The following is a 21554-nucleotide window of genomic DNA, read 5'->3' as shown; positions in this document are numbered from 1 at the left end:
TAGGGAGAGATCAGGGCCAGAAACTGCCACCAAAAGTGGCACAACTCCTGCTTACTCTTTAGGAAGGACAGTACTGTATATTAAAAGACACTGAAGATTATTTGCAAGAGGCAGATTTCAGTGCATCAAGTTTTCTGCTAAAGTTGCCAAGCCGACCTCGGGACCACTCCACCTCGAGGAAGAAGAGAGCACTGGTCCTCCTCCCCGTCCCCCATAGAGCACCCCTTTTCTGCCGCAAGGCTTGGCCTATTAAACACAGAAATAAAGACATATAAAAAAGATTCTTTCATCACCATGCTTATGCTTTAATGTGTTATATAAACAAACATAATAGACTTTCTAACTAGTTGTGCAGCAATATATAGCAAAGGCATAGGTGATCACTCCCGTACCCAGCGCTAGCCGTTCTATCTTACTTTAGAATCTCATATAAACACTGCAGTTACGGAACTCAAGCCAATAAACATTGCTCGAACGTAAATTTATATATGCTGGTCTATTGGCTTTCAGAAATACTCAGCCACAATACATGGCCACTGGAAGCTTTCTTCATTAAACAAAAACTGGCAATCCGCTTGGGCAATGCTCATGTGCAATCATATTGCGACACGGAACATGCCATTTTTAATGCTTTATTTGGCTTCATTATAATGATGTCAACCTCTCAGTCGACAATTTAGGCATACTTGTTTTGCAATATGAGCTAAGTATGGCTCGACGTACTGTTGTTTTATCACATAGGGTGTTAAGCACACAGCATGTACAGCGTAGGCAAGTTTTCTTTTTTTGTCAGATTAGGAAATGGCACGACTGTTCTTGCACGTAAATTCACACGAAACCCGCCTAGTGCTAGAAAAACATATTCAAGGCTGTGACCACACGGGTATAATCACTTAACATGTGGAAATAGCATTTAAAGAAAGTGCACTTGGAGAGTAAACTTTTCTGCTTTCCTTTTTCTTTTTCACATCCCTCTCACTAATGTTGCCAAATTCTACAGCACCCACATAGACAAAGTACTTATCTAAGAGCACTGGACACCTGAAAGTCCACATTTAATTAGTTTGACTAATTGTACAATAAACTACAGCAGAATATTTAACTCGCTTGAACAAATGGGGGAGAAACATAATGAAAACTAGTAGTGATTGTCACTATACCATAACGTCAAATTAATTTGTTGATGAATATTCCAGAACTTACTTGATAAAACTTTATTTCAATACTCTAAGAACTTGTTTAAAATTTATTTCATTTTCGTTTTTCTATTAAAATGATCACCCACAAGGCCAGTGCCAAACAGCATATCAATGACTCCAGCTGAAAATCCACATATTTTTGTGCGGCAACAAAACATTGTGAATGACTCAGCCTTTAGGTATGTCTTCTGCTCTGGAAAAATCTTAGCTGCACTGAAACTACGGCCAATAATCCCTCTTGTGGTTGCACTACGAATTATGCTTTGTACAACTGAAAACAGTCTAGTATCTTTATTTTTTTTCGCGAGTCTCCCACCATTTAAATGGCTTCCAATTTCTTCAATGCCACTGCAATGCAAATATCTTTCCAACTCTTGGTCATTTTAATGAGACTCTGTGATGTCTTGCCACTTTCAACCACGTTTAACTAGTTTACGGGCAGGGCTGCTGTCGAACTCGCAGCACTACCTCCATTCCAAATTCGGGTCGTCCATCTCTCGCCTGAGCATTATCACCTGTAGGTATGCGAGGTCCTAATAACCTTGGAAAATGTTGACCAGTTTATTTTGATGGCAAATAAGTTCTAGGCAGAATCCTGCAAGGTGGAGGAAGCATCACAGTTGAGAAAAAATGTGTCCTGGTTCAGGATTTAAACCTGGAAAGCCTTTCCAGGATGCTCACTCTACCATCTGAGCTAACCAGGAGGCTAGCAAATCGCAGTGCAAGGGCAAATTAATTGACAATCAAAGCACTGGGACACTGAATATGGAAAAACAGTTCTGCAGAATCCCACGAGGTCGAGAAAGGTTCAGAAAGCAAAAATTGTCATCCACTCGAATGTAGCCCAAAGCTGAACATTGTCCGAAGAACGAAGCTATGCTACATCCTAGTCTGGGACTCGATGCAAATAGCATGCCCAGTCTTAATCCGGGCTTGACTGAGGCACGGGCTTGACTCAAGCCTGAAGCTCCTAGGCCTGAACCTGGCCCAAGTAAACAACTGTTTACCTGGCCCGAGCCAAGCCGGGTATATTCAGTGCTCTAGTTGGCGCTACTTAGCAAAAGCGGTGCTAGCACGTGGATAGAGGGGCTCACTGCCAAGAAAAGTTTTTGAAATGTGAAATTAATGTTGTGCTGGGTCTCGGAGTTTCTCTTTTGTCAAGGGAAGCCAGTGAAAGACTAGGTATGGTCAAGTAGCTTGGCCAAGTCATTGTTTAGGGCAGTGGATGGCCGACTAGAGATTGAGTTCCTAACCCCTGTCTTATAGAACACCCCTAGACTCAACACTACACCTCGACTCAAGGAAGTAGATAGCAGCATCACCCCTCAACATAAGAGGTCACTGTGCTTCATATCATCCATGACAATTCTTGGGAAGTGTAGCATCGTCATCATTCGAGAGGCGGCACTGTGCTCAATTTCATGGAGTGAAGGAAGAGCTTTGAGTCAAGGATCGTTGCAGAATACCGGAGTAAACCTTCTTCAAGGGGCTGAATCATATCAAGCTGGCATGCAATATAAAGAAAAGTTCCACACATTTCACACTGACCCCTCTGAATACATGCAGTATCAATAATGTCGAAGACCAAGAAAAAATGCGAGATAGTTGGTCTTGAAGTAAATGACATGTCTCCATGAGCCAACAAAATGGTGCTGGTATGGCATGGTGCTTATCCAGAAACCTAACGGAGAGGTAAGAGCTTGCATTGACCTGATTGAGCTAAACAAGTTTGTAGACAGAAAAGTATATGCCCTACCCGGGATGCAAACACTTCCTTATACAACTTGCAAGAACTAAATATTTCACAAAAACTGACGCTAACTCTGGTCCCTGGTGGTTCAAGTTCATTCAGAATGCTTCAAACAAACACATACCCCACGCAGAATAGACTACATCCCTACATGCGTGATCTATACACAACATCATATTGCAAAAATTGCCATAGCACACTAAACGTATGTCACTTGCTCTGGCCATGTGGGCAGACCCACGCAAACAAGAATCAAGACTCCGCCAGGCGACAAGAAGCATTACGCAGCACTGTCCTGGCGAAGCAGCTCTGGGCCGTCCATCGAGCCCACAATGCAGCCAGGGTGTTACAACTCCCGGTCCCAACGTGGGAGTAGCCCGCTCCCTTCATTAATGTTATTCCATCCATCCATCCATCCAAGTTCATGGAGCAGTCACAAAGTATGACAAACTTCATAACTCCATTTGGCAGACTCAAGCTTAAGGGGCTTCCTCCTGGCATTAGTGTGCACCTTAAAAAAAAAAAATGTCTGCCCCTCGTTACGAGGCACAGAAGAAATCAATGAAGACAAGTGGCTCTCCGCTATCAAGAGCCCTGATGCCGGGGTGCAACTATGGGCTGTCCAGAGGGCCCACGATGCGGCGGTCGGGCAAGGCCTGACTGTCCCAACGTGGGAGCGGCCCGCAGCGCGCTGAGTCGCGTACCTCAGGACCTTATTAAAGTTTCGCATCCATCCATCTCATGGGTCTAGAACATTCCATATGTAACATGGACAACATCCTGCCATGCAAGCTCAGTACGATTTGATTCCAGGCATAGCATTCCTGAGACTCCACAACTAAGCAGATATGCTCCACAAACAGAAGCGAGTTCAGTGTGAAACAGCTCATGTTCTTGGAAAACATTGTGAATCATCAAGGAATACAACCTTATCCTGCAAAAGTGCAGTTGGCAATGAACATAAGCCCTCAGTCAAACACTTCAATTAAGAAGCATTATAAACACAGAAAGCTACATATATACTGAAGTTTGAACCGAAATAGTGTGACACTGCTAACTTGGTGAACAGTTCATAACTCATCAAATGAATGGGTACGAAGTGTAACCCAGCAGAAGAGTTCTGAAATATAATTACAGGGTCTCGTAAGATCTCATAAGAGGTGAACGGCGAAAGCCTACTCTTCCTCCTCTTATAATTTGCCTCTTCTCTTTTCTTTTCGTCTTTCTCTTTCCTTCTTCTCTTGAGCCTATTTATTCTTTCTTTGTTCCTTCTGTTTCTTCCTTTGTCTCCTTTTCTTTTCCTTCTTATGTTTGCCTCTTTCTCTTTACTATTTTTGTTTCCTTATTTCATTATTATTATTATTCTTTATTAGTCATTACTCCTCACTACTAAGCATTTTTAGTCATGTGTAATTGTGGTCATTACAAGCCATCGTTAGACATGTTGGTCATATCATAGTCATTAGTAGTCATTACTGCTCACTACTAAGCATTTTTAGTCATTTGTGATCAATTGTGGTGATTACAAGCCATCGTTAGGCATGATGGTCATATCAGAGTCATCAGTAGTCATTACAAGTCATTATTAGTAATTACTAAGCATTTTGCCATTTCTAATCAATTGTAGTCATTACAATTCGTCATTAGACATATTGGTCATTTCATAGTTTAGTAGTCATTACAAGTCATTTCAGTCATTATAAGTCATTACTGGTCATTACTAAGCATTTTCAGTCATTTCTAATCAACTGTAGTCGTTACAAGTTGTTGTTAGACATATTGGTCATTTCATAGTCATTACAAGTCATTCCAGTTATTACTGCTCACTAGTAAGCATTTTTAGTAATTTGTAAAATGACAGGATAAAAAGTAGACTTTGCGAGAGCAAGGACAGAGGTTCCTGATGAAGAAAAAGGGAGCTTGAGAGGGAACACAGGAAAGTAAGAGTGCAACAGAAAAGAAGGCAGGATGAAAGTGAGCTCAAGGAAGACTAGTGCTAGCAATATTAATGCGGCGGGCAGATACGGCACCTCCACAAAGGCAAAGCGTGAAAATAACGAGTTTGCTTCAACTGTACGAAACAGGCGATGACATCTGTCTCTACCTGATTAATTCTGAACGGATTTGTGAGAAGCAATTACTTCACCAGGACACATGGCCGGAGCGGTTGTTTAACCCCTTACTGCACCTTGTTGCGTTTACGCAACATTCCAATGAACAGCGTTAAACGCAGAAGCAAAGTCCATTTTAGCTAGCTAAAAGCTAGCATTTTAGCTAGCAAAGTCCATTTTTAGCTAGCTGCCTGTACACGTTGTTGCATTTCCGCAACATTAATCTAAAAAACAAGCTGCCTTCCTTCGCATCTTCTTCCAAAACAAACGTGGCAGAGGCTACACGTGCCTGCGAGCAGTGATACGGACAAGTTTTGCCAATTGTATATGTATTTATCCATAAGATAAAGAAAAAAAAAATTATTACGCTAAGCTCCACATCCTCCAGACTCTGTAGATGAAAAAAAAAAACATTGTTATCTCGGAATAGTTTGTTCCTGGCAACGGAACATTGTTATGTTGCGCAAATGCAACAACGTGTACATGGTTTATTTTCTTCAGAAAAGAGAAATGGCTCCCAAACGCTTTTATGGCCGCGCAATTCCTCCTGATAGTGAACGCAGCGACCTTTCCAGGAGTGACGACAACCATGAGTTTAAATCTGTTTCGAGTCAATATGTGTGCAAAATGTTTTCTGCTAGAATTTTTTTTCAGAAGGATGCGGTGCGCATCTGCACGCTGCTGTGTCACGTCGTCACGGGCACAGCCTTACGTCTGTGCTTCTATGTTCTAAATTTGGACAATAACGCAAAAACACTGCATTGTTCCCTGGCTGCACGGAAATCTGCACGACGTAGTGCACGAAGTGTGGGAACCACCTGTGGTACACAAGCAAGTACAATTGCTTCTTTTTGTTCCACACTAAATCATATGTGCACAAATGATTGTGACGTGCAAATAAACATCCGAGTATGAATCGCACTAAATCTATCTTTCACCTTCATCTTCTTTATTTGCACGTTGTTGCAAATATGCAACATACCCTTTTTTTTGCAAATTCAAACCACAGAAATTCGCTAAAATTTGTTTCCATGGGAGTACAGGTACTGTTACCCTTCCCTACAACTCTGTGAAAAATATTTCGATGAAACAAAAAATTGTGCAGTGAAGGGTTAAGTTGATGCAAGTAAAAATCGCGCAGGTCGTGCTCCGACTGAGTCCGACTGAGCGCCGCCGAGGCAGGCAAGTACAATTTAGTGAAGGCGGATTAGCTTGCTAAATACAAGCTCTCCACAGAGGAATTTCTGGAGTAACTAATTTCCACGACCTAAATTCAGGAAGGTCTGGCACTGTGTTTTGACGTGGAACACAGTGCAAAGAAAGACAAAGTAGCTAGCTCAGGAGGCGTAGTTAAGCCGGAGGAGGAAATGCTACTGATTTCCTCCACAGAAATTCAGAAAGATCAGGTGCTGTGTTATGACGTGGAAGACAGTGCAAAGAAAGAGGATGAAACTGCTAGCTAGGGAGGCATAGTTAAGCCAGAGAAGGAAATCCTTCCGATTTCCTCGACAGAAAATCAGAAAGAGGTGCAGGCGCTGTGTTGCAACACGAAACACGGTGCAGAGGAGAAGGTTGGAGTAGCTAGTTCAGGAGACGTAGTTCAGCTGGAGGAGGAAATCTTTCAGATTTTCTCTCCCGAAATTCAGGATGAAAGTCAGGCGCTGAATTACGATTAAGAACTCAGTGTGAAGAAAGAGGAGGAAGCAGCTAGCTAGGGAGGCATAGTCAAGCAGGAGGAGGAAATCTTGCTGATTTCCCCGACACAAATTCAGGAAGTTGGTCAGGCCTAGGAGCCACCGATGGAAAGAAAAGAAAGGCACTCAGAATGGAGCACCAGAAACAGTGCCAAGAGGTGTCGCAAATTCAAACTTGCAGCAGAGAATATAACGCAGCCGAGTAAATCTAAAGTCACTAAATCCTGTGGTATGAAATGAATGTGTGGTGTTTAGTGGCGCAAGGGCCAGGTACGGCCAAAGAGCGCCAAGCCAGTAAATCCTGCGGTGAGCGCAGAGATAGATCTAGAAAGGCGCGTTTGTCGGTTGCAATGTTCAGAGTCAGAGTGTGTCCGAGTCGTCAAGCGAGGTTGAAAAGAAAGCGACATTCAGCGCAGAGGAGGACAAAAGCCAAGGGGCAATTATGTTCCCCATTGTTTAGCTCTTTTCGAGATGTAGCCTGTATGACATGGGAGAACACGGCGGTCAGGCGATGCAACGTGGTGAAACTAGGCAGCGCACTCCGAGGGCAATGCCAGAAAGGCAGGTGGACAGTACAAAAGGTATCGGGGCTCTGTAGCGAGGGGAATGACATACATGCCCTTTGTATTCCCGGGTTGACAAGTTTGAAAGGAGCTTTCAAACAGCACCCACCTCGAGTACGGCTTAAGGAGACGATTTTCGCACGCATGAATTTTGGAAATTGTTTTTTCTATATGTCGTTTTCTTTAGCAGACAGGCTTCATTTTTTTTTATAGGTGGACTTGCACTGCAAAGTTTAGGTTATTCGTTAGAAACCTGCAGGGTGCGCTTGAGTACCAGTTCTTTTTTCTTTCTTTTCTACCAGATCTTTTTTTCTTTGGAAAAAAGATCCATTAGTTAGCGGAGCTGCTGTTAACTGCACGATTTAGAAGATATTAGTACTGTCCCTTTGACACGTGTCATGCTCGAACACAAAAAAGCAGCGTTGGTGCAAGTCTCGCACGTGTATTCATAAGACGACAGCATTTGAGAATCGCTTAGAGCGTGCGCAGGTATAAAATTAGAATTTAGCTAGGATCTTTGTGTACTTTCAAGTGCGTAATTTATGCTTTTTTTTGTTGTTCTATCGTCAGTGCAGGTCCTTTGGGGACCAGAGAAAGAAAAGGCCAGTGCGTGAGTGGCACGAAAGTTGAAGGTTAGCGGAGCTTATCCAGAAAATGTGGATTGCTTGAGAAGGAAGCTTTGTCTTCACGGCCTGTACATGTCTTCTGCGGAGAATGCATTCACTGGTGCGACGCCAGCAACCGTGGTCAAGGTGTCATCTTTGCCCAAATTAACGAAAGTGGTGAAGCACATCTTGTGCTGCCCCTCAGTCGAAAACTAAAACTGCGTGAAGAGGCTTTTAGAACCTCGGAGAATGAGTGTTTTTGCATGGTATGGACAAATAAAAAGTTGGGATGCAATATTCAAGGCGCTAAATTCCCGGTCAAGAGCTACCATGGACCTCTAGCATGGCTGAAGCAAATGTCGGAAAGAAATGGGAGATGGATGAGATGGTCGCATTTGGCCAGAATCAGAATGCAGACGAGCTGGGCCAGGGACATCAGCTCAGAGTTTTCTTTCATTTAGAAACGTGTTATGTACGTATCGCTAGTGATGTTATTGAGTTAGGCAACCTATTTCTGTCTTGTAAAGAGCTGACAACTAGAAAGGAGGAAGACGGAGAGAGGGGTAAACATTGTAAAGAGATACGGGGATCAGAGCATCCGGTAGGCGTGTCGCTCAGGCATGCCGACAAGTGTGTTTGTGTGTGCCAGGGAGGTGGACCCCAAAAAGCGAGGGCGGGGCCATCGAACTGCCGTGTGACATCAGCCATCACAACTAGAACGATCCCCGAGGCCACAATCAAACATTGACGCTTCGGGCAACCTGACATCTGGTCACCCTCAAGTCAAATCTCTTAGCGGCGGAGGCGTTTGTTACATCTCAACACCACAAAGGCGTTAATTGGACATTTGCCACGTCAAACCACCACCCCTCCTATCCAGACGTCAACGCAGTGTGGGCACCGACTGTTGAAGGGTCCCACAAACGGCGCTCACCCCACCATTACCTGGAAGCTTGAGCAAAGGATGAAAAGGAGGGGGTCAACGATGACCAACTGGGTATCGCCGGTTGCTTTCTTGCCAGATTCCAAACCAGTCTCTTCGGCAGTGGAATCACGGCGAGTTATTGCGAGCATGGGCGTGACATTGCCATGAAGTTGAGGAGTGTGATCTGCTACTGGACAGTCTTCAGATTCCCTAGTCAACTCACCTAGGGAAAACGACGGGATAAAAAGCAGACTTTTCGAGTGAGGACAGAGGGTCCTGATGTGAACTTGGACGCTTAACTTGCTCCTGCATGGAGTGGGCTTCCAAACTGGATCTCTGTAACTAAGCCAATAAACCCTTTTCCTTCATTTTCTACAACTTGACGTAGTAGTCATTGGGCTTGGTGGATTCCATGTCCTGAATGCCACCCTAGCCACAACACCACAAAGAAGAAGATTGACAACAATGGAGCACTCCTTTGCTACCAGTCTTCTATGTGGTGTCCATTCCATGCCCATCTATTCCTGAAGGTCACCAACTAGCCCATTGCCACATTGTTTTGCAAGACTACAGACATCAGCTCCTCAGGCTATCGCAATTTCCTGAGGGACCGTGGCAGACAGTTGCCAGATTTATTTCACCATAGGGGGAAAAACTATCTCACTGCTTTTCAGAAGAATGGGGATTCATACATAGAACTTCGCAAAAGAATTGTGACATAGGAGAATTGGAAGGGTACAGAGTTATCAGAATGTGCTAAAATGAATAAAAGATCAAGGAAAAATATCACAGCACCTTTCCCATGTATTCTTGATCTTGTATTCATTTTCGTGCATGCTAATTAATCATCATGAATGGAACTTTGAGTTCAAGATATCCCCAGAGCAATGACTTCATCATGACTGCAGTGCACGTTGTGAAGAGAAACCTACAGAAAACTGATGGCAATGATGTAGTTCTTCAGGTCTATCGTATAACCAACTCACCAAACAGCTTCAGTCCTGCAGGTCTTAAAGGGGCCATGACTAGAGAGGCCAATATGGTTACACACACACACAAAAATGGACACTCGGCACACATTTGAACCCCAAATTTCAATGTGAAATTACTGCACTTAAGCTGCTCCTATCAACAGTAATCACTATTTTGGCATAGCTTGTGCAACGTCAAGAAGTGTGGGCTCACCGCTTTGTCTGCACCAAAATGTTCCGAAACCACATGCATGCAGCGCTAGCCTCTTGCTCTGCACACTCTGGTACCCAGCGGTGAAGTAAGGGCCATTTCATTGAGCTCGTAACTTTTTTAGCTGACAAAATAAAAGCAGCACAAATCTGAGACCAGCTTCAAAAGCTACCGCGAGCTTACCACCGAGACACACATGTGAAAGCACAACCAAATATATGCTACACATATTGACTCACAGAACACTACTTAATTTGTCACTCGTCAGTAGTGCCAGATTGTCATACAGTTCAACTGCGATATAACAATTTTAACTAAAAGTTTGCTACCCCACTCAATGCGATCAAATTTGTCAGTTGCTTTGGGATGCATACAGTTTAACGTTCAATTTAAAAAATTTAACTCTCGAGTTTTACGTGCCAAAACCACGATATGTTTATGAGGCACGTCCGTAGTAGGGGCCTCCAAATTAATTCTCACCACCTGGCTTATTTATTGTGCACCGAATGCACGGTTTATGGGCGTTTTTGCCTTTCGCCTGCCAAATCGGGCAAAACGCAACTAACCTATGATCACTGCACTTTACCCTACGTATCACTTCTACATCCTGCACTATGCTCGGATCGGCAGAAAGTATGAAATCAATTTCATTTCTTGTTTTACCATTAGGGCTTTTCCAGGTCTAGGATATCATCGGCCTTAGTGAGATTAGAAGAACTGGTGAGGCTTACACATTGCTAAATAACAGCCATGTCCTCTGCTAGACAGGTCTCCCTGATAAGAAGGATTCCTAATCCATAAGGACATAGCAGGCAATATGGACGAATTCTACAGCATTAACGAGAGGGTAGCAGTAGTCGTAACCAAACTTAAAGGGCCCCTCAAACGGTTCGGACAAATTTTGTAGACACGTAGGGTACAGCTTAAGTAGAACATTCGCACCATAATTTAAGTGAAGCGTTACGTATTAATGTAGCTACAAGCGATTACAAGTTACCCTCCTCCCTAGCCATCCTTTTCCTCCTCAACTTGTTCGCCGAGCGATCGCGGCTAAGCTCCGCCTTCGGTGGTTTTGCGTCACGATGCGACGTCACATCGTCCACTTCCGGTTATTTTGGAGCCCGCCCCCACCTGCGCGAAACGTCTCCGCTAGCGGCTTGGCTGTCAACCCCAAGCGAGAGCTATTGAAACAGCGTGCGTTGCGAGCATTCTGTCGTAGCGCCGAACGTGTCTGGTATTCCGGTAATTACACACTAGCAGAACGTTTTGAAGGAAAGGTGAAGGCATAAACTCAAGCTGATAAAAGAACTTTAGCCTAGACATACGTGAGCTGTCCGATCGGTCTCCATGGTCCAGCCACACGTTGGCGCAGAGCGTAACCAGCCAAAGAGCTAATATTGCTCTAACCAAGTGTAAAACATTTTAAACATTTACAAAAACGTGTTAACGATTACACTCCTGCGAAAGATTTACACCAGCAGCAAAGAAGAATACATTTTGTTACTGCTATTGTGTGTGGTTGAGCTCTATGCCACCAGGTGGCTGCACCTTGCAAACCATTCACATTTGCGCTTCTGTTCATCCCTTCAAACGACACGCAAGTAGACACGGCCAGGCCCTGTCCCCTTGCACTTGCGTTTACCTTAATACCGGACTCGCGAAACGCTATTGCGTTAGTAATCTTCCAGTGTAAAGTGACGGCCGCAATCGCGCAAATCCTGGTGCCCATCGGATAGCGGCAGTCCGATGCGCTGCAGCCCGATGCGCTCGAGCCAGTCCACTCATCTACTGGCTTGCAGAGGGACACGATGTCGCAGCTTGACATATTGCCAGTCGCTATGTTTGCAGTCCACAACGCAATAAAAGTCTAATCATAGCGCTCGCGAAATAGACAGATCGACACTGACTGCGGAGCTCTAGTCAAAGACGGAGCACGTAACACAAACAAACGACATTTGCTGTGTGCCGGAAGTGCTTAAGTGTACTGAAAAATTGTTCTTGTGCATTCTCTTTCTGTTACTGTCTTTTTATAGAAACAAGTTAACTAACATTCCAACTATTACAAACATCATTTGTTTACCATAAAGTTGGAAAAATTATCGATCACGTGCTCTGGTCAGCCAATCGGATAGCTTGCCCCACTGACGACATATGGGCGATTTCCGTCATATGGGTAAGGGCGGCTTAAAATTCCGCCGAGCAGTGAGCTGCGATCGACAGCAATCGGCATTTTTAAAACCTTATAATAAATTACACGCTTTATGCGGAGCACTTCGATGTGTCAATTAATGATCAGAAGGACCTACTCTAACGACTCAGTACATTTGTTGAAAATTGTCAAAATCGTTTCAGGGTCCCTTTAATAAGAGGTATAGATTAAAGGTAGTACAAGCTTACACTCCAACATCCAGTCAAGATGATGAGGAAGTAGATCAGTTTTATGAAGATGCTGAATTAGCATTGAGAAAAGTGCAAACTCGGTATACAGTAGTCATGGGTGACTTCAATACAAAAGTGGGGAAAAAGCAGGTGGGTGTACACGCAATTGGCAACTAATGCGTCGATTCCAGAAACGCTAGAGGAGAGATGCTAGTAGAATTCGCAGAAAGGAATAACCTGAGAATAATGAACACCTTTTTCAGGAAATGTAGCAACAGAAAGTGGACCTGGAAAATCCCTAATGGTGAAACAAGAAATGAAATTGATTTCATACTTTTTCATGATCCCAGCTTAGTGCAGGATATAAAAATGATAGGTAGGGTAAAGTGCAGTATCATTGGTTAGTGTGGGCTAGGATTCACCTCAATTCGAAGAAAGAGTAAACTTGGTCAAGAGGAAACAGGCCAACCTAGACGCAGTAAGGGTAAAAGACCAATTCAGGCTGGTGCTTGCGAACAAATATGCAGCCTTAGAACAGATATGACTATGGTGATGACATAGAGGTAATTAAAGAAACCGTAATGAGGCTGGCTTCAGAAGCAGCAATTGAAGTGGGAGGCAAGGCACGAAGGCAACCAGTAGGGAAGCTCTCCCATGTAACAAAGGACCTAATAAAGAAACGACAAAGAATGAAAGTGTTCAACTAAAGAGATTAGACAGAATGCAGAACTGTCAAAACTTATCAACAAAATGAAAATAAGTGATATACGAAATTATAACGCGAGAAGGACTGAAGAAGCCGTAAAAAATGGATGCAGCCTGAAATCACTGAGAAAGAAACTTGGCACGAGACAAACCAAGATGTATGCACTGAAAGATAAGCAGGGTAATATCATCAGCAATCTCGAAGATATAATAAAAGCAGCGGAAGAATTCTATACTGACCTGTACAGTACCCAGAGGACTCGGGAGTACTCTATACAAAACAATAATGAACAGTATCCAGAAACTCCTCCTATAACTGGAGATGAGGTCAGAAGGGCCTTGCAAGGCATGAAACGGGGAAAAGCGGCAGGAGAGGATGGAATAAAAGTCGTTTTAATCAAAGATGATGGAGAAATATTTCTAGGAAAACTTGCGGCTCTCTATACAAAATGTCTATCGACTGCAAGGGTCCCAGAAAAGTGGAAGAATGCAAACATAGTAGTCCACAAAAAGGGAGACATTAAAGAACTGAAAAATTATAGGTCCATTAGCTTACTCCCAGTAGTACAGTGAAAGCTCGTTAATTCGAACTTCAATAATTCGAATTTATGGATAATTCGAACTGTACGATTTGGTCCGGCCAAGCTCCACAGAAGTCTATGTATAAAAAAGACCATTAATTCGAACGCGAGAAGGTTCCCTCACGGATAATTCGAACTATGCTCGCCTGGCACACGGCCAGAGAAACACGCCTACTGCCTACACTCAAGGCTGTATTGCCTCCGAAACGGAGAGAACGGCGAGAAAAGGCAAAATCGGAAAAAAATCTAACCTGCGCGGGGTCAGCCAGAAGCCAGCGGCGGCTGCCGCCTCTCCGTTCTACGTAACCTCCGAGACTTCTTGCCCGTGGCGAGTCTCGGAGGCTTTACAAATGTTGTACAGCTGCTAATGTTGTGTGGAGATGGCACAGCAAGCGCCAAAATACAGCGAATCAAGTACGTCGCAGCTGCGCTTGCAATCAAGAACCAACGAATCAGGCCCTTCGCCACCTTCACATGTTCAGCGTCTTTGTCTCGGCAGTCTTCATCGGTTGTGCACCTCTGTTTTCAGATTAGGAGGCAACGACCATCGCGATTCATTGTGATGGTGTTAAGCCTCGGCTAACGTTCGTTTAGGTGGACATCGGTGGCGAGGCACAGTCGGACCCAGAGCTTCGACTTGAAGATGGCGTGTGCACGCGGCAAACGCCATCACTTTCTGACATGCCCTACTGCTTCCAAATCGCAGTGTACTGTTGCTCTCCTTCACTTTCGTTAGTTCGAACTTTCGTTAACTCGAACTGAAGCGGATTCCCCTTGCGGTTCGAATTAACGAGCTTTTACTGTATATAAAATATTTACTAAAATAATCTCCAATAGAATATGAGCAACCTTGGACTTTAGTCAACCAAGGGAACAGGCTGGCTTCAAGAAGGAATATTCTACAATGGATGACATCCATGTCATTAATCAGGTTATCGAGAAATCCGCAGAGTACAATAAGCCTCTCTATATGGCTTTCATAGATTATGAAAAAGCATTCGATTCAGTAGAGATACCAGCAGTCATAGAGGCATTGCGTAGTCAAGGAGTACAGACCGCTTACGTAAATACCCTGGAAAAATATCTACAGAGATTCCACAGCCACCTTAATTCTACACAAAAAAAGTAGGAAGATACCTATAAAGAAAGGGGTCAGACAAGGAGACACAATCTCTCCAATGCTATTCACTGCGTGCTTAGAAAAAGTATTCAAGCTATTATACTGGGAAGCCTTAGGAGTAAAGATCAATGGCGAATACCTCAACAACATTTCAGTTTGCCGATGACATTTTTCTATTCAGCAACAATGCAGACGAGTTTCCACAAATGATTGAGGACCTTAACAGGGAGAGTAAGAGTTGGGCTGAATATTGATATGCAGAAGACAAAGATAATGATAAATAACCGGGCAAGGGAACAAGAATTTAGGATTGCAAGTCAGCCTCTAGAGTCTGTGAAGGAGTATGTTTACCTAGGTCAACTACTAACAGGGAACCCTGACCATGAGAAGAAAATTCACAGCAGAATAAAAAAGGGTTGGATCGCATACGGCAGACATTGCCAGCTCCTGACTGGAAGCTTACCACTATCATTGAAAAGGAAGCTGCACAATCAGTGCATTTTACCAGTGCTGGCCTATGGGGCAGAGACTTGGAGACTGGCAAAGAAGCTTGAGAACAAGTTAGGGACCGTGCAAAGAGCGATGGAACGAAGAATGCTAGGCATAACTTTAAGAGACAGAAAGAGAGCGGTTTGGATCAGAGAGCAAACAGGTATAGTCGATATTCTAACTGACATTAAGAGAAAAAAATGGCGCTGGGCAGGTCATGTAATGCGTAGGTTAGATAACAGTTGGACCATTAGGATGACAGAATGGGTACCAAGAGAAGAGAAGCGCAGTAGAGGATGGCAGAAGACTAGGTGATGCGACGAAATTAGGAAATTTGCAGGTGCTAGTTGGAATCGGTTGGAGTAGGACAGGAGTAATGGGAGATCGCAGGGAGAGGCCTTCGTCCTGCAGTGGTCATAAAATAGGCTGCTGATGATGATGATGCATTTTGCACCCATCAAAATGTGCCCGTCGTGGCCAGGATTTGATCCCACACCCTGAGGCTTAGCAAAGCAACGACAAAGCCACTATGCTACCATGGCGGGTTATTCATTCAATGCATAATTCAAGCTCGAAAATTTGGTGTCATGAATTCGGCGGCACCAAAATTCTGAGCTTGAATTATGCATTGCATGTTAAACCGCATGCTCTGTACAGCAGGCTCGCAAAATTTGAATACATTCTGTGTAGCAGAAAATTTGTATTAACATTTTTTATATTGCAGTTAATTAACCTGTACAGCATTCTGGCAACACTAACTGGTGACAAAATGAGGTACATTGTGTGGTTCAAAGCGCACACCCCGTGATGACTGACTTCACGCAATGGAAGCCAATCTTGAAGGCCAAGCGTGCACTGCAAGCGCCGGTAGCAATTGCAGCAGTCGAAAACACGTCACGGTCACCATGTTGTGGACATCCCCTGTGTTTACAATATACATCTTGTGGTGTTTTCACATATGAGCCTCAGCAGTCAGCAGTTTCTAAAAGCATTCCCTGCTTTGTGCTCTTTTTATCATGCAATTGAAACAATTGAGAGCACAACGCCATATCTGAAGAATTCAGAAGCTTCTGCACACTTCCAAGGCAGGGGAAGACACTGCAGTGTTTCTTGTTGGACTACTCACACAGAGGTGGGCATGCAGCCTCTTGACCTGGCATGTATAGTTTCAGAATGTTTCGCAACAGGTAATCCAGAGGTGGCCCCGCACTTGCCATGCCAAAACGGTGGTCAATGTGACAGGGAAGTGTTGCAAAATGGTGACAAAAATAGAAGTGATGACGAGCAGCAGGATAAAGACAAATCATTACAGATGACACAGAGCCTGTCCGCTTCACAACCTGAAGACAAGAGAAACAGTATGAATAAAAGACAAGCAAACAACCTGGCACAGCCTTGCCTCCAGCAGTCTCCCAGGTCCTATGTTGTGGGGATAGAAAATGACCAGCTAATAAGTATAACATCCTGGTATCACTTCTTCCAGGTGTCAAAAAAAAAAAATGCAGCAATCAATGGCACATCCCTAATAGACAACAAAGGTGTAAGTGGAGCCGGTGTTAGTCAAGGCAACAAAAGCCCTTGTCTGCAGTATGAATATAAGTATTTCGAGGTAGCCTATAAAGCACCTGTGGAGCTTCATTTCATGCAGCATTGCTAGGGTAAATGAGGCGCATTTATCGTAAGATCAATCATACACAAGCCAAACAGGATGTTGCATCAATGACTGCCTAAGTGAGCACACAAACTTGCAAAAATCTAGAACAGGTAGAAATTTGGCAGAGCATTGTGCTTTCTGCGGACGCCAGCACTTATTTGCCCTCAAACATAATTTAGCAAGTTACCAAGATGAGCGATCATGGAAGATCCAACAGGCAAAGCAGCCATCAATCTTTCTTTTTGAACAAGTGATTTCATATAAGTTTAACAGCAGATGAATGCGCTCACAGGTTTATTTTTTCCTTTCCTATTGCTACTTTTATACACATCGCTCATACATACCGGCTTCTCCAGAAATTCGCTCGAAATTTCTTAATGTTGGGGAAGCTGAGATGATTTAATGATTTCCTCTGGATTACTTTTACCACAGAGGCACACATTTGAGAATATGATGTAGTAATTAAACAAGTATATGCAAATTTGGTTAATTAACTTTACAAACAAAAGGGTCATGGAAAACAAACATTTGAAACTATTTGTATTTGGATAAAAAGTGCAATAAATTTCCCCCTGGCAGCCAGAGTAGACAAAAAACAAGCTTACATAATGAAGCCCGCTATAGATAGCTCAGGAATCCAGGCTTTTCCAGCTAAACCACTTTCATTCACACCCACCGAGATTCCTGAATATGCAGACAAACTGCTTATTTGATCCTAATGCTCCCATTGCTCTTGTAATTAACAATACTTCATGTTGGGCAATGAAATCACAAAGGCTCGTTAACTGTGAACTTAGTTTTATAATAATGGTGTAAACTATTGAATTAGATTCTGTTCTGACCCTTTCCACTCGGTATTCAATTTGGCCTCAAAAATTATTCATATACCCCCAAGCCATTAACACTCAAATATTGCAAATCTCGTTTCAGCTATTTTCGTTGGTGAGATTCAGCAATTTTTGCTCCCCACCTGCAAATTGTGCAAATAGTTGAACCTAAAACAGTACCTTGTAGTGAGCCGGAAACCTCGGTTCTGAAGCAAAGCTCAGTATACTTGTGGGGTACCTCACCCACACACTTCTTATGGAATGATGGGCGTGGGCACACAGAGAACAGGAGGTGTCTTTAGTGTGTCTATACTTCTTTTATTATGGGATGTCTCGCATGCAGATAATAAATAAAAGAGTCTTGCTGTTTCATTACCCTGATGATGTGAGCTTCGTACAGATGAAATGGCGGTTGAGAAAGCAATGGAAATTGGGACCAATCCAAGGTAAATAACTAAGATGACTGTTTCCACAAGGTCACGCCCAACAATGGGCACCACAACAATCACTTGAGATTTGGTGTTGACCCTCCCAAGTAGAGGGCGAGGGCTGCAGGTGCTGACCGAATGAGTTTGGCCCGAATGGTTGAGCACCCAAGCCTGTAGTGGGCCTCAAATCTGTGGTTGCCACCAAAAGAGTAGTAGTAATTGCCACCTTCACTCCCCTTGATCCAGAGAATGTCCACAGGCGCAACCTGGTCTTTTGTGTTTGGGTTCTGCATGAGAAAATGCAGGTGAAGCTTGTAAAGGCATAAGAATAAGAGTAATAGTCATAACAGCAGGAACAAATTCATTCAAGTGATTATTTGGTGGAAAAGAAGGTGAAAAGAATAAAGCTACTCAATGTCAAGTTGCCCGCTTATTTCTAGCGGGCAACTATGGGGAAACTGTGATCAATTGATTCTATCAGATTTAATGTCCAAATGTAAAAAAACGGGCGGTGAGGAAAGCCACAGCAGAACATTGTGGCAAATTTTGACCAACTGGGATTCACTTAAAAAAGAAACATTAAACCAGCTTAGACAAATAGAGCATTATTTCAAATCTTTTCCTTTATTTACTTGGCAGAAAAATGGCAAGTGTTAGCCAAGAGAATGAATGTCACTCTTGTATTTTTGCAGTTAAAACTCGAGCCATGGCACCCACTATGTCAGTGGAAGGCAGCAGACTTCAAAGTACTGTCTACTTTGGTCGTTTCTACGCACAAGAAAGCTGCCAAATGTAGCCAGGTTTTGTTTTTCCATACTTTCGAATGCAACATGATCCTTTTACCTTAAATATTTTAGTAATTCCAAACAGGTGCATCATAATCTGTGGTACCACACATGATCTGGTTTGGGAATTCAAGGTTCTTTTGCCTATGATGGTTCGAAAGGGTCCAACATAGTTTATAAATAACCTCCACTGTTCAGATGCAGCCTTTCCAGCACAGGACATGCCCTGTTGCTTCACTGCAAAAGCAGACATTAAATAGTAGTGAATATATTTGTCACACAAATACTAGAACAGTGACATGCTATGCGGTGTACAATGATTAAATGTCAAAAGCTGATAATGTAAACTCTGGCTTGAACTGCAGTTTCTAATGCATATGTTACAAAACCCCAATAATAGCATTTCATGCTCCTTTTCAGACCTGCCACAGTGGCTGTGGATTGCAATGCTGAACACAAATTCGCAGTATTGAATTTTAGCAGCAACGGCCACATTCCAATGGGAGGAGAACGAAAAAAAAAAAACACACACACGGAATAAGTGAGATGAAATTGGGAATCTCAGGGGCTCACTTATTTCTAGTCCAACAGCATAAAGACCCTGGAGACTTCTTTGGCCATAAGACCTGAAGTAGTACCGTATATCCACAGGGTCGCTCACAACCTAAGGAAGGTGGCAGGCAGGTTTGGAGTCCCCCTTGTCTTTTCAGCCCCTTTTAAGCTGGCGCGGCTCTGCCCCCGCACCTCCCGTGATCCTAAAGGAAGGCTAGGTTGTGGTAAGAACCACACCAAGCCGTATGCCAAATGCAATGTGGGGGTTGTGTATGAAATCCCCCTGGCCTGTGGCAAGTCCTACATAGGGCAGACTGGACGGTGCCTAAATGATCGAGCCAGGGAGCATGAGCAAAAGTTAAAGAAAGATGAGTCGGCGCACTTACCTGCGCACTGCAATGCCTGTCGCTGTGCACCTCTTTTTGAGGAGATAAAGATTCTGGGCAGAAGCCATGACCAGACTGCACGTGAACTGATGGAGGCTTACCATATAAATAAGAAAGGCGAAGATTGTGTTAGCGATACCTCCATTAGGTTGTTTCAAGCGGAAATAGATTTTTTTGATAATTGGTTGCCACGCTAAGCTGATGTGCATTCTTGTTTGCCGCGATCTGCGCATGTTCCTTTTGCCTATATATGCCCACTGGCTGCTATGAATAAAACAGTTGAAAGTTACCGCCTGTGCTGTGTATGTGTTTTCTTCCTATGTCCCCGTCTTTTTTGCGGTCAATATGATTTGCCTATATTCTGCCTTGTGAAGATTATTTGTAAGCACCTTACGAACATAACATCTGGTGACGCCCGGAGTGTGATGTCAACGAAAGTTGACCTGTGTGCGTCCTCCCGCGCAAGCAATGTTTTTTGCTACACGCTTAAAATTTTACAACGCGCCCTTTGAGCGCTTCACCACCATTTACACATTTTCTACTCAGCACTAACTGCAACGTTTTAACCCCCCAACCACTATTCAGCCGTTTGAATAATGGAACACCACACAACTTGCACAGGCCGTGATAAGAGCGCGGCGAAGCGCGCTAATAGCTGACGCCGTTAAACTACTTTCACGCGCAAGTAATCATACTGGGTATAAAGCACAAGGTTTGACCTAGCGCAGACACGAGGTACTTGGCACTAAAATTCTACAATTTTTCATTCACTCACCTCAAGAAGTTCTACGATTCCTCTGACCTTGTCTTCATCGTAGTGAGCAACAGGAATAGGCCGCGTTATATCATCCAGAGGCACTTCGTATACTTTTGCGATGTTAGCACCATGCACACTAGAAAGGTTTGCGTTACCAGAAGCACTGTTCACGATGACAACATTTTGCATGTTTCCTTGCCCAGCAGCTGTGACCAAAGAGTTGAAATCAAGATACACAACTGTTTTACCGGAGGCATCGACACATTCCGCCATCACGTCGGTCTCCGCCATTTTTACGCTTCAGTGGCTTTGGCTGTGGCTTTGGTTTCACGTTGCCAGGCGCACGACCTACTGGAACTCCAGACCTGCACAGATATCCGGCTTCTATGGGAGCAGCTTGCGCCCACTTTCGTTCAACCGACTGCCGTAGGTGGCGCTTTTATAACCTGTTCGTCTGCTACGCGGTGGGCGGTTGTGCGGCGTTGTAAGTAGTACGGCAGCTGTGGTGTTGCGACGAACTGCTTCTCTAGTTGATGATTTTTGCTAACACAGTGACAGAGATGTCACAAGGCTTTGATCGGTAACATGGCTCCAAAAGTTGACTCCCCGAACCTAAAGAATGTCGGAGCGTGTAGTCCGCTGCTCTCTAAAATAGCGTTAAATAGCCGCTCCCACTGCCTTTTTCAAGGAGATTATTATAAATCCCATTGTGTATAAAGTTCGCAACGTACCCAACAGTTTCATTGTACACGTTGTAAAATTCGCGTCTGCGCTCTTTAGAAACTTGAAGCCACCGTAATGTTCGACGACAGAACGATTACCACTCATTTTAACTCTTAAATGTTGTCCGTGAATGCGTCAC

At 43.7% G+C, this 21554-nt stretch overlaps 1 protein-coding gene across 2 annotated transcripts; it reads right to left on the bottom strand.

Moving 5' to 3' along the window:
• Positions 1 to 18081: 18081 nt before the first annotated feature.
• LOC139047723 (sulfiredoxin-1-like) lies at positions 18082 to 21021 on the bottom strand. Of its 2 annotated transcripts, XM_070521733.1 has the most exons (3): positions 20711 to 21021; positions 19936 to 20031; positions 18082 to 18499 (listed from the first exon to the last, which is right to left on the bottom strand). In XM_070521733.1, exons 1-3 carry the CDS (start codon positions 20981 to 20983, stop codon positions 18290 to 18292), a joined length of 579 nt encoding a protein of 192 aa, XP_070377834.1. In that variant the 5' UTR covers positions 20984 to 21021; the 3' UTR covers positions 18082 to 18289. The 2 variants fall into 2 exon arrangements, with proteins under 2 accessions (XP_070377834.1, XP_070377841.1); XM_070521740.1 differs by lacking the exon at positions 19936 to 20031 and having other exon boundaries at positions 20711 to 21013.
• Positions 21022 to 21554: the final 533 nt, after the last annotated feature.

The sequence above is a fragment of the Dermacentor albipictus genome, chromosome 1 (assembly GCF_038994185.2).
Source record: "Dermacentor albipictus isolate Rhodes 1998 colony chromosome 1, USDA_Dalb.pri_finalv2, whole genome shotgun sequence".
In the NCBI taxonomy this organism is placed as follows: Eukaryota; Metazoa; Arthropoda; class Arachnida; order Ixodida; family Ixodidae; genus Dermacentor; species Dermacentor albipictus.
This window is presented reverse-complemented; position numbering and strand designations above follow the sequence as displayed.